The sequence below is a fragment of the Apodemus sylvaticus genome, chromosome 9 (assembly GCF_947179515.1).
Source record: "Apodemus sylvaticus chromosome 9, mApoSyl1.1, whole genome shotgun sequence".
NCBI lineage: Eukaryota > Metazoa > Chordata > Mammalia > Rodentia > Muridae > Apodemus > Apodemus sylvaticus.
Window position 1 is genome coordinate 46,728,613 of NC_067480.1, and position 19,049 is coordinate 46,747,661.

The 19,049-nt window shown below is 39.6% G+C and overlaps 1 protein-coding gene across 5 annotated transcripts in view; it reads right to left on the reverse strand.

The window, feature by feature from the left end:
* The window catches only part of Unc80 (unc-80 homolog, NALCN channel complex subunit), a 181,223-nt gene extending 163,514 nt beyond the window's left edge, over positions 1-17,709 (reverse strand). For all 5 annotated transcript variants that reach the window (XM_052193540.1, XM_052193538.1, XM_052193537.1 and 2 more), the window contains exons 1-6: positions 17,618-17,709; positions 16,660-16,708; positions 14,064-14,220; positions 12,708-13,009; positions 4,742-4,865; positions 2,114-2,190 (exon numbers count right to left, since the gene is read on the reverse strand). In XM_052193540.1, the coding sequence (XP_052049500.1) occupies positions 2,114-2,190; positions 4,742-4,865; positions 12,708-13,009; positions 14,064-14,220; positions 16,660-16,708; positions 17,618-17,709 (801 nt within the window). The remainder of the gene's footprint in view (positions 1-2,113; positions 2,191-4,741; positions 4,866-12,707; positions 13,010-14,063; positions 14,221-16,659; positions 16,709-17,617) is intronic.
* Positions 17,710-19,049: the final 1,340 nt, after the last annotated feature.

Here is a 19,049-nt window from a genome sequence, read left to right on the forward strand (position 1 = left end):
TTTCCCATTATGCATAAAAAATGGGTATAACACAATTTTCAGTTGTCTATGGGGACCTTTATATGGTGTGTAAGCATACACTCAATGGTTCATTTTATTGAGTAACTTATTTTAATTCCATTTAGCTGACACATGCAATTTTGCTCAGGTAATGGGAAATATTTTCACAGGTATCCTAGATTAACTGCTTAAGTACAAAGACCCTCAGGCATTTGCCAAAGCAATTTAGCCCTTATATGTTTTATTTTCACACGCAAAAATAAGACACGATCCACTTGCACTTTATAGAAAGACAAATGCCACTAGAAATCTCCTGAAACAAGCCTTCAGGATAAATCTGAAGACATGTAGCATCAGTATGCTTCATGTGTTTGTGGTGACTGGGGAAATGAAAAAGAAGTTAGAAGGCTGGGGGTGTGTCTTAGTAATTTAATGATAGGACGCTTGCCTACCATGTGAGAACACCTTAGCTCCAGCCCAGCCTCACTAAAGCAAAAACAAAAATCTGTTGAACTGGAACCTTCAAATCAAAAATTGACAGTGGAAACACAGAAACGTATATATTTGAAAAGCATTTTGAATCAAACTATAATGAAAACTATCATCAGCCCCATCAGTAATCTTAAAAATAGTAAAGGAGGCTGGGGAGATGGATTAGTCAGTAAAGTCCTTGCCTTGTAAGCATGATGACCTGAGTTCAATCCCCAGAACCCCTGGACAATCACTTAAGCTTGCCAGGGGTAGCAGAGACAGGACCTGGAGCTTGTGAGCCAGCCAGCCTGATGAGCTTAGGTCAGTGTGAGATCCTGTCTCAGAAAAGAAGCAAAGTGTTGAGGTTTTGTCTTTTACTGTCTATTGCAATGCTGAGTGCAGACCCCAAGAGCAGGAGTCTGCTTGTAGCTCCTGTAACCCTGCTCTCAAGTTAATTCTGACTGGTGAATAAAGATGTCAAATAGCTGGGCAGAAGAGAAATAGGTGGGGTTTAGGTTTTGTGGGGTTTTCGAGATGGGGAGGAGAACCACGAGGAGGAGGAAGGTGCAGGAGAGGAGGAAGGGAAAGCCAACATGGGTAAAGGGTCAAGAGAGTATAGCTCCGAGGGCTGCCCAATTGCAGTTAAGAGCAGGCCAGATAGAACATAGTAATAACTCAAGTTAGTAATAGGAAAGTAGATTCTAACAGCATGGAGGGTAGGCAGCTGCCCAGATCTTGTGTTGTGTAAGGCTCATTGTAAATATAAAGGCTGAGTATGTCTTTCATCTGGTAACTCAAAGATCAAGGCAGGGTAGAAGTCCTGGGGTGGCATTTAAATATCTTCTACAAGAAAAAAGGAGGAGGAGGAAGAGGAGGGAGAGGAGGAGGAGAAAAAATAGAAGATGGCACCCGAGGAATAACAATTGAGTTTATTTTCTAGTGCGTGCATGTGTGCGCGCGCATAGACACACACACACATACACACACACACACACACACAGAGGAATGTTTGAAATTAATTTTAGTAATATATTATAAATCTAAACTCATTTCAACATATGAATGATATAAAATCATTAATGTTTCCTTTTTCATACAATATTTTCAAAATGGCCTACGTGTTTAACACTCTCAATTCACTATAGCCATATTTCAAGGGATTAGTAGCCACATGTGCTAAAGAGCTACACCAAAGACCCTAGGTTGTAGGTAGAGTGGAAGATCACGCTATTCCTGAGAGTCAGAAAGAGAACCCAACTTTAATGGAAGGCATCAAGTTTTTACTTTGCACAGATTACGTGGAGAGTGAAGGGAGATCACATGCCATTTTATTTGATGCCAGGTGAATGACAGCTAATACTTTTTGTTACATGCTAGCCATCAAGATAAAGCCCTATTTACTATAAACTGGTTGTTGAGATAAAATACTCATACACTTTTGTTTCAATACCTAGACTATTGGAAGATGCTTAAAAATCAACTTTTTACACTTGACTGACAGAAGACATCTGACCAAGCAAGGCTCAGTGTTCAGGATGGAGGAGAGAGCTGTTTTGCCATGGTATGAGTCTAAGCTGAAGTCTGAGCTCTCACAACGTACTCCTCAAAGAGTCCCCTCTTCTCATGATTATAACAAACTAACCTCTCCTTGCTGCCTTGCGTCTTGATTTGGTGATTCACAGGTCTGACTCTGACTGTTGATTGGAGAGCTTCTTTTGGCTACAAAGAGGACAGAAAAAAATCATCACAGATTTTTATAAGATTTTAAGTTCATTTTGTCTCATATGCTCTCATCACTTTCAAGTTTAATATGATATATCACTCCCTTGAAAGAAAGCATCAAATGTCAAATTTGTGTAATGCCACTGAAATCTAATAACCAGTAAAGACAAACATCTTTCAGTTTGCAATTTATATATTCATCTTTTTATTCTGACTTATGAGGTTGAAGTTTAAGAGTTGGTAATAATAAAAATAAGACAGGCACGGGCTACCCAACCCTTGCTGTATGTCTGTCCTAACTAGTTGAAACTTGTTAACTATTTTAATCTTTTTGGTAACTCTATTGCTGTTTCATTATGCTGATTTATAAATGAAAAACTCAGGCAAGAGGGCATTTAAGTTAATATGTATAGGAAGGTTCCAAACCAGATTTTGTGTCATCAGCATCTGTGTTTCAGCCACCAGGTGAGACATGGCGAGACATGTATGGTAAGACTCAAGTAGACTACATCTTTGTTTTGGCTTAAAAACATTGGGTAACTGTGGTAGCAGTGTCTGCTATGACTGGGTACTAAAATTTAGCCATGTGGTTGAGGTCCTGTCTTAACTGTCTTCAGGTACTGGTCACGGTTTCAAGTCCTGGGCATCAGACACAGGAGAACGGAACCAACAATGAGTGTCTTCTAGAAGCCAGAGGACAGGAGAGTGAATAAAGAATCTAGGGAGGTTCAGCATTTCTTAGAAATCTTGAAAATGTGTTAAATGACGGTATGTATATTTATCAAATGGGAGAGAGGGGGCTCATCATAAATTGGTGGTAGAGAACTTGCTAAACATGTAAGTGGCTCCAGAGTCAAGGTTCAAGGATCAGATCGTTAGCTGTGAGGGGCTATCTCATTTGTCTAGGAAAACTACAGCAAAACTTCAAAAAAAATAAACATTAAATTTCTTTAACTTATAACAAAGGGATGAGACTTCACTAACAATTGGTTATACCTATTCATATTTTACTCTCAGCTTTATTTCTATTACTTTAGTTTTTAAAAGTAATTTTATATTCATCCTACATTCTGTCTACAGTTGTTTGAATCCATATTAATTTATTTCATCCCAAACATAGAATCTAAAGCAAATTCACAGCTATAGCACCTTTACTTATTTAGTAGCTTGATATTTAAAACTGTAACATTACTCTTTCATCTATCTTTCAAAAGTTAGTGATATATTCATATACATAAAAATAGTAACATTCATGTACTTTTTATTCTGTAAAAATTTTTCTTTGAACAACTCTATTTGGTACAATAAGAATCTTTGCAAATGCATGACTAATAAGGAATTTGATGGTTACAATAATTCCTTAACATATCAGGTACTTGGAAAGTTATATTATGTTCTAGAGGAAAAAGAATGGGAGAATGTGTTTATAGTTTTTTTCCACTTACAAAGTCCTTTTATATATTTAGCCCTTTTCTGTCTGTGTTCAAAACTTACAAATTAAAAAACCCATCTCCACATATGCATATATATATGATTATAGAATCTATGGTTCCTCACATTTTCCAGGTAATTTATTTATTTTGACTTTTATTATTGACATGGAAAGGATGTCTAGGATGTCCATCTGTAGGATAGACAGACTAGAAGAACAGAATTTATTAAGCATTTACTCCCAAACAAGTACCTTCTGCCCTTTCATACTTACATTTTTTAAGAAGCCTGGTAAGATGGCATAGCATCTCTATTTTACATTAATAGGATTATACATTCTGGAGTTAAGTTACATATATAGCAAAAGATGAACGTAGAGTGAAGCATGAACCTATTGTATACTTCTAAATTTAATATGCTGGGCTCTTACTACAATTCAGCTCAACCATAGGACTAGCTCACTACACAAGTCCAATTCCTCAAGTAAAATGCTTTGATGGTAATAAAACATAATGAAGAGATCACTAAAGATAACCTACTTCATCGACTATACCCATGATTCAGTAATAATGGCAATAGTAGTGATCTCTTACTATATAACAGGTCTTTTTCTAGCTCACACATACATACATACATACATACATGTATACATACATAATTTATTCTTCATAATATTTCTATAAACACTATTAATATTTTTTAAAATTTTTTTGTTTTGGTTTTTTGGTTTTTTTGGGTTTTTTTTGAGACAAGGTTTCTCTGTATAGCCCTAGCTGTCTTGGAACTCACTCTGTAGACCAGACTGGCCTCAAACATAGAAATCCGCCTGCCTCTGCCTCCCAAGTGCTGGGATTAAAGGCATGCACTACCACTGCCTGGCCATTATTAATATTTAAATTCCCAGTTTTCAGATGAGGAAACAAAAGCACAAGATAGTTAAATGACTTACCCAAAGTCACAAGACTCAAACATATGTGTCTCATGTTATCTGGGCCACCCAGGCAACTTTTCTGAGAGAATTGCTTCTCATTATCTTTGTAAAGGCAAACCATTCTATCACAATCCCTATTGTGAGGGAGCCTACCAAGGCTGCCAACTGGGTACTGGAGACACAAACCTGTAATGATGCTCCTTATGGGCTTTACCAGGGCAGTAAAGCCGGAGACTTCAGGCTGTCTGTGCTCCCACATAGGCTGCCATATAACCAACCCACTGGCCAGTCGGAAGGTGAGATCAGATTCCTGGGGAGAGTGAAGATCTCTGTTCAGTAACTGGTGTATGTCAGGAGATTAGCCATCTTCTACAGACCATTTTCAGAAGGACTTGCTCTGACAAATACTCCGATGAGTGTTTCTAGACAAATGATGATCCTGCTAATACTACAATGGCAATAGAAATTACAGTGACCTGCTTTATGGAAAATGAGAGATTAATCAAATGTAGCTTTGGAAAAAGCCTGGAACACATAAACCATTGTTTTGCTTTCAGTAAGGGAGATCTGTTTATTTCCATAGTCTTGGCAGCTTCCTTCATGCTGGGATACAGTGCCATTCGTCTTAATTATGTAATTGTCCTCATTTTTCCCTCAGAAGGCAATATCCTCACAGCCTGGCTACTTTGACCTCCTAGTCTTCAGTGCCTCTCTCTTGTATTTCATGGAATCGGGTAAATATATTTTGACTCTTCATAGTGAGTAATATTATAATATTCTCTTAAAAATCCGTAATTCTTCAAGGCACAGGCTAGTTGATAAATACCCCTTTCCTGCAGCTCCCAGCATGGACACAGCACTTCACACATTGGAAACTGTGTTCACAAAGACACTCAATAAATATGTGTTCAATGTGGCAGGTTTTACAACCCATGCTTGTCCTGTTTATGTGTAATTGAGAGCTTCTTTCAGAAGAACATTCTATGCTTCATTATTGTATCCTATTGAGAGGCCTCGGTATTTGAAAATGCAGCCTCATATGGTAGAGGTTCAAACATGTAATAAGATTGCATCTTAAACATCTCAGATCATTAAATAAAAAAGTGAATGTGTAAGCGGGGAATGTGAACATGGACGAGTGAACACAGCTGAGATCCAAGAATTCATTTAAGACGGACAGTATTATGCAACCCTAACTCATGTTGTTGCAACCACTTTGGGAAGTTTTAAAACTCAGAGGAAGTACAAGTCCCATCTCACTCTTCTACTGAGAGCTATTAAATTAGCAACCCTGTGAGATTCTCTAAAGCTCTCCAAGGACCCTATTATGTAACCATGGCTGAAACCACTGTACTAGAAGATACCAACTAAGAGGAACTAGAAGGATAGATGAATAAAAGTGATTCAATAAATGATGAATTAAGTCCATTGAATAACAAGAAACTTTCAGCTGAAGGGTGTTGACAAAATTTCTAGATGAAGGGCTGAAGAGAGGGCTCAGTGATTAAAAGCACTTGCTGCTCTTCCAGAGAACCAATGTTCAGTCTCCAGCACCTTCACCAGGTAGCTCACAACCAGCCTGAAAACCCAGTTCCAGGGTTTGTGATACCTTCTCTTGGTTTCCAAGGGCACTATGTGCATGTATACACATACATATAAAATAAATACCTTTTAAAATTCCCAGAAAAACTCACATTGTTAGAGACTTGATGTCCACATTTCATTTGTGTTGTGTTACAAAACAAATAATTTGACCAAAATCAATTTAGGAGAGGAAAAGGTTATCTGGTTTACAAATCTAGGTTGTAGTCAAATATTGAGGAAGAGTCAAGGAAGAAACTGGAAGTAGCTGCCCACATCACATCCACAGTCAAAATCAAAGAGAATGAACACATCCTTCCTTTCTTGCTTTCTCCTACATAATTCAGGATGCCCTTCCTGGAATATGGTGCTGCTCATGATAGCCTGAGTCTTCTTCATTGAACCATCAGAACAATTCCCCAACAGACAAGATCATAAGCCAACTTAATCCAGACAATTCTTCTGTTGAGGCTTTTCCCTTAGGTGCCTTTAGATTGCAGAAAGCTGACATTTAAAACTAACCAGCACACTTGCTTTTCTACAAACCTAAAGACTAGGTTGAGATATTTTGAACAACCAATTCCTTTGAATGCCATTTATAGGGAAAAGGAAACTCATAAAATCCCAGAGGCAAACAAGACATAGTATGTCTGGAAAAAGTAGGAACTTGCAAATTTCTCAAAAGGTCCCTCTCCACCTTGATAGAAGCCATAAACAGCAGCTAGAGGAGGAGACTCTAATCCAGAGCTGCTAAGAAGTCTCTCAGACTTGTCTGTCCATGTGCAAGTTAAACAGAAAGCACCGGATGCACAGCTTTCCTGAATCATCACCCATGTTGGGGTGGATTTTTGGAGACGAAGCTGCTTTGGAGTCAACCCTGTGTGTGTAAGTAAGCCCTTACCCCACTCCTGCTGGTAACGCTAATAAAAGATCATTGATTCACCAAGTTTGACTTTGGTGCACTTGTTACTTTGGTCTGTCCCTGACTCTTTTCTGGGATAAGTAGACTTGTGTGTTGCATCTCCCCAGAGGAAAAATCTTTCATAGAGAAGAGTTCTAAATTCATTAGCAAAGATAACTACACATGTGCCCACAGAGAAAAAAAAAACCTCTTGAGTTGCCTGTAGAAGTATGGCAGCTTACATAGTACTTCTTGAATTCCATTCCATATTTAATTTCAAATATTTGTACAGTATGCATTATGAACCTGGTACTATTTTAGCTTCTCATGTGTATCAGGGAATAAAGCATATAGAAGCCCTTCCTCATGGCATACAGAGAATTATAGACAGAGAGAGAAGGCAAGGTGCTGACTTTTAAAACAGGCCGTCATGGAGAGCAAAAGAAAGTGAGTTCAGTGTAAACACCTAAATGACATGATTGAGTTCCTACATGGGATCAAAAGGAAAAATACTTTATAAGATGGATCACAGATGCAAAGTTCCTAGGTTTGCCTCAGGTGCCAAAAATGAAAATAATAAACTATATGTCTAGAATAAAGAGACTAAGAGAAGAATGGAAATATAAACAACCAGGAAAGCCATCATGTATGAGAGAAAGTGTTGCTTGATAGGACGGAGGCTTCAGCAGGACCTAGGAAAGAAAGGAAGCACCAAAATGTTTGCATAGCAGAGGATATATGCTTAATAAATTCAATCAAGTCATTAAGAATAGTCTGAAAGGGACAAATTTGAAATAAGAGACAATTTGTCAGGCTATTGCTATCACTTATATGAGAAATGATTAGATTGGAATGCTAGCAGAGAGAAAAATTATAATTCTGAATGCATTTTGAAGACACAGTTACATAACTTACTAATTGATTGGTAGTAGAGTATGAGGAAGGAGGGTGCCTGGTACTTTGGGTTCTGCCATTTATAAAGATGAGCTGAAAGAAATGGAGCAGGCAGTGAGATTTTGAAAGCATGGTCTGCTATGGTTGAGCTACCACTTGGCATTAAACAATAGGCCATTAAGAGAGCAACTGGAAGGTCGGATGGTTGCTGTCCTTTGAAATAGATGGTAGACACAGCATGCAGAGAATCACCATTAAATAAAGTCTTCCAGATGTCTCTCAGAAACGAAATGAGCCAAACCTTGGTTGACCTGGTTTTAATGATATCTTAGTTCCAAATACCATCATTTCTCATATTTCTTATACATAATCTCTACATGAACAAAACCTACTGGGAGCCACAATGATGACACACAACTGCAGTCTTAACAGGTTAATAAGTGAAGGCAAGAGAGTGAGCATTTCAAGGTCATGCATGGTTATCTGGGCAATCAAGGCCAGCTTCGTTTATTTACGTCATGAGTCTCAAAACCCCCAAATTATAACACTAGTAGGAATGAGGATGGGGAAGAGGATAAGGTGCGTAGAGAAAGCAACTTAAAATTTCTAGTGGGAAATGGCATCAGGAAATACTCAAGTCTTTTGCTAAAATCTGAATCTTTAACATCCAGCCTATCAGTGTAACACTCAGCACTCAGTAGACAGGTATGTCATCATGTTGTTGTATTTGTTATATATCCAACTGAATAAATCGGTAATTTCTGAAGATGAGCTAGACCTTCCTCTGAGGACTTTCCCCTGAGCAGCCATGTGTTGCCATTGGTTAAGTGGACATATTTCTACTCCAATTCACTCTTCCTTTTTTAAGACCCACTATACCTGTACCTTCCTCTTATGTGAGAGGTTTACTTTCAAAGTCGTCTTAAGTTGTCAGAATACAAAGACCATGCCACTTTAATTTCTCTCTTTCAAGTGTTTCATGTGTGCTATGTGTGCACACACACACCAGAAACTTGGTCCCTGGAGACCACTTTCGAATAGACCATTTAATAGGAGAAGGAAGATTTAGCAGTTTCTGAGAGGGGAAAACAGATTAAATATGGACAGAATCTGACTCTCCAAATTTTGAATGTTTTTTTTGTCTATTCCACTGAGGTCTCATCCCTATGATATTATTAAGCACTTGTATAAACTCAGCAACTAGCATTTTTTTTTAAAAAAATACACTTTATGCATGAGTTTTGTTCAAATGCATTTGAAACCTCGTAATTGGATTTATCTTCCACTATTTTGCCAAGATTTTAAATAGTGCCTTGTATACAGTAAGCACCCAAGAAAATCTTCCTTCAAAAAAATAAGTGTTATTAAAAGACTTTATAGTTTAACAAATGTATTTTGTTTTCACTGATTAAATTTAGAATAAAATTAAGATATATTTGACAGAACATTTAGATTATGAATTTAGGTGAAATATTTGGACAAATTATAAATTAAAGGAATAGAAAAGTAGACAGTGACTATGTCTGAAAAATGAGTAATGCTAACTTGCAAATTCATTCAATAAATACTACCTTCTAAACACATATGCTGTGTTAGTTTCCATAGGTACAATTATAATTCCTACCTTCAAACCTTCACAAACTAGTAAGAGAAAGACTTAGAAAGAGATGACAGTAAATGAGCTAGTTACAACAATATATATATGTCCCTATAGTATTACTGAAATAGAGAAGAGTAAAGATTGATTCTAATTCTAGATGATAGACTGCTTTCTAGGCAGAGGGGTAGGGGTAGACTATGAGCATTACAGACAGCAGGACCTGTATCAGGAAGGCCATGGGAAAAACAAAACAAGAAAAACACAAAAACTAAAACCCAAGAACCAACCAACCAAACCAACATAAAACTATAGCCGTACATTTACATCTATCTCATGGAGACGGAGTGAAGATACAGCCTTTGGTTTTGATCTGGATTCGAATTTGAAGAATAAATGGCTGAATAGTTCTGCTAACTGCCAGAAGGGTCAGAAAGGATATGGGAGAAAATAGACCTCAACATGGCCCTATAGCTAGTGGGCAAATAAGAAATCTAGAGGTCTGGTCTCAGTCAAGACCAATCTCTTACAACCCATAGAACTGGGGCCATTTGGTGACCTCTGGAGTTATCTGTGGCTGTCAGGGGGAGAGGATATAACTGACACCTTGCAGGTAGACAATCATGAGAGTATGAAGTATTCTGCAATTCATGGGGTAGTGTCCAACAACAGAATTATTGTGCCCCAAATGCCAACAATGTCAACACCAAGAAATACTAATTTATAGTTTTTTTTTCCTCTCCAGTGATTTAGAAAAAAATCCGTCTCAAACACAGAAAGTCTTGTAGACATATTTATTGACTCAATAATTGTATTTTTATAGTATCTAGAAAACAATAAAAATAATAATACATCAATTATTCTAGCAATATAGCTAATACTTACAATGTTTCTGTTACTACATACTGTCCTTATATACTGATCCCTTGGTAAGTTCTCCATTCTCAGGCCCCTGTGGAAGTTTGGAGGGTTTGTAGGGAGCCTTCCTACTCATTCAAATCTACTTAAAGAGAACTTAGTATCTCTCTTCCATTAATACAAAGTACTAGTTAAAATAAAACATTCACATTCAAACAACAATGCCTTGTTTTATAAGTTCAGTAATACTATAGGGACATATATATATTGTTGTAACTAGCTCATTTACTGTCATCTCTAAGTCTTTCTCTTACTAGTTTGTGAAGGCTTTCTATGTTTTAGATAGAATACTGTAAGTTGTTTATCCTCAGGTTGCTCTCAAATTTGTTCTTATGTACAACTTATACTGGATAAAACATAGACTTAAAAATGAATTACTGATTCATGTCACATGTTAGGCGTTGCCAGCCACTGAATTTATAATGTAGCATCATTTGTTTTCAAGACTTGAACTCTCAGGCATGTCTTCCAAATAACACTACAGCCATTGTGGACACACCTTTTTCTCCAATTCAGATGTTATTTATCGACACTTGGATATCTCCATGGGCTGTTTTTAGGAAAAATTTTCCCTTGTCCTCTTCATCCTTAAGGATTGTATTTATACGCAATGCCTGTGGGGTTTTTGTTTGTTTATTTTTTGTTTTGGATCAGATTCTGGTAACATCTTGGGTGTTCTCAGTGAAATAATCAAAACAACAACAACAACAACCAACTAAACAAACAAAAGAGCCCAAAACACTCATTGAGAGCCCTGTACTCATCTAGATACTAGAAATCTAGTTGTATCCTTGTGTGCTAGGAAAACTGCAGCCCAGCAGCCCTTCATTGAGAATCTCTGTTCAAGTGAGAGCAGTAGCCATTAAAAATGTTCTCAAACAAGTATAATAATTCCTGGTGGTGACTGTTGCTAAGGAAAAGCACGGGGTGACATGCTAGAACTCTTATTTATGTGCTGACCTCTGGCAATGATGAGATTACACTTGACAAAGATACATGGGCCTATGAGAATGTGAAAGTAGAGCCCTGTGTTTCAAGAAATAAAGAAAAAACAGTTCAGAGCCTGGACATAAGACTGAGTCTGTGGCAGCTGAGGATGAGCCTGCAGTAATCCTGGAGGTTAGTGAACAGAGGGAAGGAGGCTGAAGAGGTGAGCAGGGGTCAGGACCAACAGGACGAACACCAAGATGGATAATCTAGTTAAGGCATGCCTTCCCTTCAGTGACTCTTATAAACAACTTTAGTAGTAGAAAGCCAAAGCTTTTAAAATAATTTGATTGACCGGCTTTAAAAAAAAAGTAGTGTGTTTAACAATAAACTTTAAAAAAAAATAAAACGGACGTTGATACTCCTTCAGTACTTCATAGTAATTGTCAATGGTCCCACCCACCTTTATATATCTATTCATTAGAATTATAATAGTGAAGGACAGCAGCTAAGCATATGAATAGCTTCTTTTCTCTTATCTTGGTGCTGAGATGGGATTTGATATGTATGTCTTTGCATATATTTAACAGTGTTGGAGGTATCTATGATTTTATGCAAATGAGATATGAGAAAAAAATAATATAACCAGGCTCATACATCTAGAAAGTTCTCATACTTGTTATAATATACAACCCCGCATTTTCTATTTTATGCACTATTTTAAAATCAAATTTCCATTGCTTTATATCACTGTCAAAGGTCTTAGCATGTAAAAACTGAAGCCTCTGCTCCGGATGCTTCATTGAATAATACAGGTAGCTGCAAAAGTCTATGAAAACAGAGAGAAGCTGGCAATTGTATCTACATGGAGAACGTCCAAGAAAAAGCTTCACAGAAATGATAACATTGAAGTGGAATTTGAAAGGCCCATGAGAGGAAGAGAGGAGACAAACAGAGCAGGCAGCAAGAGCACCTTCATGGAATGGCTACTGTAACCCCAGAGCTTCATCCTGAGTTGCCCGGGGGAGACTAGTCGCTGATAAACGAAGAAAAAAATTTAAGCCATAAATCATAGTGAGTGTAAGTTAACAAGTTTAATTTTGGGAAGCACTGCCCTCCAGTATATCTAAACGCACTGAAGATCTTTGAGTAGATAAAGTATATGTGGAGGCTTGTGATTCTTAAGTAATAGTCAGTGGTTAAGGTACAAGTAAAAGTTCCCATGCTGTTGCAAGATCATCGAAAGACATAGGCAACAGATAAGGAATCATCCTTGATGCTTGCTCTCAGTCATTTTGATCACATGCCATGCGTAACGTTCGCTTCCTACTTACCTTTATCCTGTGCACCAGAGGAGCAAACAGAAACACAAAGAGCTCCACGGTAGCCATGGAGTTCTGGAAGGTCTTCCTTCTGTTGTTCTCTTCCTCATCGTGGGAGCTGCTTCGGCAAGGCTGCCCGGGAGAACCCTGGTTTTCAATCTGGTGGATGAAGGCACTGCTGCTGCCACCCCAGCTGGAGCCTCGGTCCGTACCCCCAAACTGATCATTGTTGCAATCCTGCGGGGCCTCTAGAAGCATCCAGTGCAGGGTATGAAGGAGTTTCGTCTCAGCAACACCCAGCTTATCCTGGTGGCCTGCATGGGACAACCACACAGCCAGGTAAAGCTAAATTATGTGCCCAGAATAATGGATATGACTCTTTGGTCGGGAAGAATGTTTCATCTCTTCTCTCTAGCATTTTTCCAAGCTTTAAGCAACCAGTATTTATTAGGCTCATTGCCATGTGGGGCTCTTTCTAACTGGCTAAGATCTCTGCAGAACAGCATGCTACCACATTTCATCAGTTAGATTTCCAAATGTTTCCCCCCAAAACGGCCTGTCTTATCATGGTGAAAAGCAAAAATGGTGAAGATAAAAAGTATTCTATTTTAGACCTGACCTGGAAAAGTCCCTGTAACATCAAAGCAGACACACAAACATGTGGAGAGAATGAGAGGAAAGGTGAGTCTTCTAACATAGGAGACAGAGCACATATCTTTAGTTGAGAAAAGTGATTTGGAAGATAATCATTTACACACTCTCTCTCTCTCACACACACAGAGACAGGGAGACAGAGAGACAGAGAAAGAGATAGAGAGAAAAAGATCAATAAAGTCAAGGAAATGCCTTATGACTGTGGTTTTCAACTTCTGGATTGCAACCTACTTGACAAATCTCTTATCTCCAAAAATATTTACATTACAAGTCATAACAGCAGCAAAATTACAGTTACAAAGTAACAACAGCCATAATTTTAATGGTTGGAGTCACTACAACATGAGGGGCCACAGCATTAAGAAGGTTGAAAACCACGGCCTTAGGAGTGTACGTCAAGTCATGAACACTGTTGCAGTAAAAATTGGAAATAAATAGTAAATCACAGACTAGGTCAGAATATTTAGCCAATCTGATATTCCTAGTGTTATTTTAATGTCTAAGTGAAGAGTACAATGTATATACAAAGTTAAAAACAAAGAAGCTTGGTCCTTTTTGTAAATGGCAATGATGACGCTATTGATAACAAGGAAATACTATGATTCTATGAGATAATGCATGCACAGTGCCCAGATGGTGGTAACTGTGTAGCATGTGTTTTTGTACACATTGCACATAAAGGACAGCATAATTCAGCAATGCTGGAGCGCCCACCTAGTTTGTTCCTGTTTGATAGCAGGGTTGCAGTGCAGTGGAGAACATGAGGGAGGGCAGCCTGCACTAGCTCCCATCTGGAAATGCTCTGGATGGCTTCAGAGAGGGCTGGGGACAGGCCGTGCAGCTTGTTTTCCACCAACACTCGTTCAAAGGACTGCAGATTTCAATTTTTAAAAAGCATACAAATTAGAGACTGTTAAAAATCAATGCTAAAACACTGCATATCCTAAAAGATAATTATAGACCTCAATTTTTAGGGAGCACTACTATTGTCAGGCATACACTGACCTGCGGTGAGCCAACCATAAATCATTGTCAGCTGTCAGTTTGTAGGCTTTGGACCCAACATATGTGGTCTGCATTCTAAAACGATCTTTATTTTTATATCTGTTAAAATATACCTCTTCACATAGCAACCCATTTGTTGTCAAGATATATTATATTTATTTACAATATAATATTTATTTTATATACTATATTATGTATACATAAGCACACATACATAAATAATAATATATAATGTAGTATTATATTTATAATATATTTTATTAAAATGTTGCTAGAGTATTCACAGCAGCTGCCACAGCTCTAGACTAAATCAAAATGTGTTTCATGAAAGTATTTCGAGAAAAGGAATTTATGTCAGTGTGTTCAACAGGTGTTAACTGTGATACGAGACTAGTTCAAGAAATATGATTTAGGACCACAGACTCATTTAATCTTCAAAGCAATGCTCCATTGAAGGAATTCCTTAACTAAACCAGGGAGAGTAGGGAAACAGCATCAGACAAGCCATCTTTGCCTTGTGTTTTAATAAAGTGTCTATCCTTGTCAAATATGTATTCAGAGAGTAAAGAAAACTACAAGAAACAAGTTTGACCTCTACAAGTTTTGTATTAGAACAGAATCAATACATATTTAACTTGGAGTTATTCATGTGCAGTGCTCTAACTGGTCAATACACGTGTGCAATTGTCTTGTAGAGGGTTGTAACATAAACTCTGTATATTCTACTGTATTCTTGTGACTATTAAGATATTTGCAAACTCAACTTGTTACAGGGATTATCTAAGAGAACTATTTCTTTTTGTACTTGAAAAAAAGAACAGCAACAAATCCCTAACTTTTCTAAATGAAAGGTACACAGACATGCCAAAGAGGATGAATTGCCCAATCTCACAATCTAAAGGAACTGAGTAGTTAATGTCCTTTCTTCTTATATGTTGCTAATGTAACCTTTAGTAACTTATGAAACTCCAGAGTTCTGTTCTTTATTGATATCGCTTTCCCCATTTCCCATTTATCTACTTATCCATGTATGAAACATAACAACTTGGTATTTTGTGAGCCCTTTAAAAACATCAGATATATCTTTACCAAGAACAGCTAAAAGTCTTGGCTATTTTAACTGGAGTGAGTGTCCGCATGATTTACGGACGGGTTTAAGAGCGTTAAGTTATTGTAATGACTCTGATACTTTCTGACAATACTGACAAGAAAGACATGTTGGAAAGTATCCTTGTGACAGCTCAGTAAAGCCAATGCCTCCATGTTCCTGTGCATGTGTGCACATGTGCTTAACTCTCCAGTTGATGTGCACCACAGTTTGTGGATCTTAAACTTCAGACATCCATACTAGAGGGTCATCCATCCATTTGGCAGTACATAAATGGACAGCTTTGCCCTTTCCCACTGTACTAAACAGATCTAAAGCCATCTGTGGGCCTGTTAAAATTCATTTCATTTTGGCGGCATGGTTTCATGTCTTATTTTCTCAATTTGCAAAATAGATTTTATAAGGCTATGGGATTCCTTTCCAACTTTAGGACAAATTCACTTCATTCTGTATAAATATTGATAGCATTATTTTCATGATGATTTTAGATCACTCATTTTCAGACCTGCAGAATGTATGCAAGGCATAAGAGTACGGAATTGCTTAGTATGTTATTTAAGTACTCAGTAGTAATTCATTGCACGAATAACCAGCAGGTAATTGTGTCTGTTTTGTTGAGTAACTATTTTGATTTTTAATCTTCCCTAAAAGCCCCTCCCCTGAGCCTAGCCCTTCTCTCTCTACCTTCTTTCCTACTGCCCTGTCAGTAATTCCCATTACGCTGGCTTATTCACACTTGATTCACACTTATTCACACTTGATGCTAAGGTCCTTTGTGGTTTTCTTGGCTCTCCTCTCCAGATGGGATGCCTTCCTACACACCTTGCGTTTTGTGTAATGCCCGTGCATTATATTAGCAATTAAGCCGTATCCACTCACTGCCTATAAAATGAACCCCGAACCACAGTTCTTTTGATACACGTTGTTACTTTTCTTCACAGTTCTTCTTACCGTCTATCTTATTAAGTTTTATGTATATACTTGTCTGCGGTCTCTCTGCCCTCTGTTAGCGAGTGCTTTGTTTATGTCTTTGCCCTACCCCAAGAGTACGGAACTGTGTCTGGTACATGGTAAATGCTCACTGATATTTGTCAGTTGAATGAACTTGTGGAGTTAATATGATTCAGTCTTTCCTCGGGGTAAATTATCACACAGAGAGAATATGGAAATAATCATTAAATGGTGAGACTCACATACCACACAAGAGGCTTCATATTGCTTCCCCAGTTTAGGCCTCAAAAATGCACTGAAAAATTAGTAAAGGTTTTTGTTACAAACATGAGCAAAACTGTTTTGAAGGCATCTCTACGACACATTTTTCAATGAGTAGAGCATGGCACTACGCAACTACGAAGTGGGTTTCATGCTTCAGTATAGCTTGTTGATGAGCAGGTGTTGGATAGCTGACAACATTTGCTTTTACACATTAATCACATACACGAAAAAGACTTGACCACTTTTGTTTTGAAGACTTTTACTTAGCTGGATTCTAAGTCGCCCGTGGTCAGGGGTGGTGCATTCCCCGTGCATGCAGTTATCTTTAAAACTGAAAAATGAGCTCAGATATGGGTCATAAATGCCAGCATCTTATTTTTATACGTACTCAGTTTCTAAAATAATGAGAAAACCCTTTCCTGTTTATTGGCCGGGGTGTCAGGCCTGGCCAGGTGAAAGAAATCTATCAAAAAATCATTTTGCCCAGGGACTTTAACCATGAAGACGAGGCTGGCTGAATCCAAGCAAACATGGTTAACAAGTGGGCACAGCAGACATGCCAAACACGCTAGAAAACAACAGGTCACCAGGCAGGGATTATAGCAGGAGATGGAGGGGGAATTGGAGACGCAAGCGGAACCAGTCCCAATTACCTTCCTAGCTCCCCGCCCCCTCTGCCCAGGCTCTCTGCCCTCCCACCCCTACCCCGTCAATAATAATAATATATTTATTAGAAAACTGCCAATCTGCTTGTTGTCAAACTTCAGTGAGATCTATCTATATTTTTCATGCGTGCTTTTAAGTGGGTGCAGAGGGCTGTCTTTCCACCCCAGAGACGTTGCTAGCTGCAGGCTGCGGCGCGGCCTCAGTGGCAGGGTTGGTTGCGGTGGCGACGACCCGGCGACCCCCCGAGCGCCACCCCTTGCCCGGCGCCCCTCACCTGGTTTGCCGCCACAGGAAGGTCTGGATGGGCAGAGGGATGCCGCGGCCGCCGTCCTGCTCCTGGCCCTCGGAGCTCTTCCTCTTCACCATGATGGTGGCTCCCGGGAGTCCTACCGCAGAACCCAGCGCGGGTTCCTCGCCGGCCGCCGCCGCCGCCGCCTCCTCGTCGCGCTGCTCCCCCCAGCTCTCATCCCCTCCTTCCCCGAGGCAGAGGCGGCTCTCCTCGCCGCCGGCCCCCGGCTCTCGCCCCTTCCCCCAGCCCTCCCCGCGCGCGGAACATGGCTGATGGAGGAGGGGAGGGCCGGAGGAGCGGCGCGGCGCGGAGGGGGGCGCTCGGAGCAGCCGGCCGGCCCGCCGCCCCCGCGCCCTGCTTTCAGCACCTCCCACTGTGGACAGCGGCCCGCGCCGGGCAGCCCAGCCGCGGAGCAGAGCCGGGGGCCGGGGCTGCAGCTGCGGGGTGGCCGCGGGAGTCCACGCTCCGCATGGCACGGGCACGCCGGTCCCCCGCGCGGCCTCTTCGGCACCCAGGGTTCTGCTTGCTCCTCTCGGAGTGCACCCCAGCAGTGTCCCCTGTCCTGCTTCCCAACCTCTGCGTCCCAAGGGCTGTCGACCTCTGGGGAGGAGGAGCTTTGGAGAGCCGCAGAGCAGTCACTAACTCTGGCATCATTCGCACCTCTTGCAAAGAGGTCAGCAGTCCATCTCGGGTTTAGCAGGAAGGAGGTAGGGGGGGAATCGCTAGAAAATGAAATCAGGGCAGGAGGCAGGCTTGGCAAGTGGGAGGAAACTGAGAAGTTTTCCTATGTGAGAACTGATAACTGCGAGGAAGTCTACCAGGCTTGATGTACCAAAGTAGGGTGGGACAAACAACCCAGCTGTGGGTTTTAGCTAGTTGCAAATTGAGAGGCAATGAATGTTTGAATCGCGTGAAACATGGTTTGTTATAGGTCGTTAAATACACTTTGGTGATCTTGTTCTCACTGGTGATAGCTGCCATTTTCCTTCCGTGTATCAAACGTCCACATGATTTATAGCTGTGTTCCTTTAACAAGTATTATCTAACACTGAGGCAAGTGGGGGTGAGGTAAGGTTGGATGACGCAGCCCGACTACAAAACCAATGCTGTAGATTTATCTGTCTGTAAACAATCAAAACAAAAGAAAACAAACAACATAAAACACCAACAAAACATAGCCAACATGTTATGCAAACAGAGATGAGTATACAACTTGAAATGACAAGTCGGGTCTTAGGTCTTTATATTAAGAGTTAGGACATGACACTGTCTGTCAGAACTCTCATAACCTTATATGGAGAAAATTCTATGATACACAGTGATCTTATGGACCCAGAAGTAAACTTTTCATTTACTTTCTTGAAGATCTCTTTTAATAAGGATCTAAAAATAAGTATTTTACTTTAGATAGTGTCTT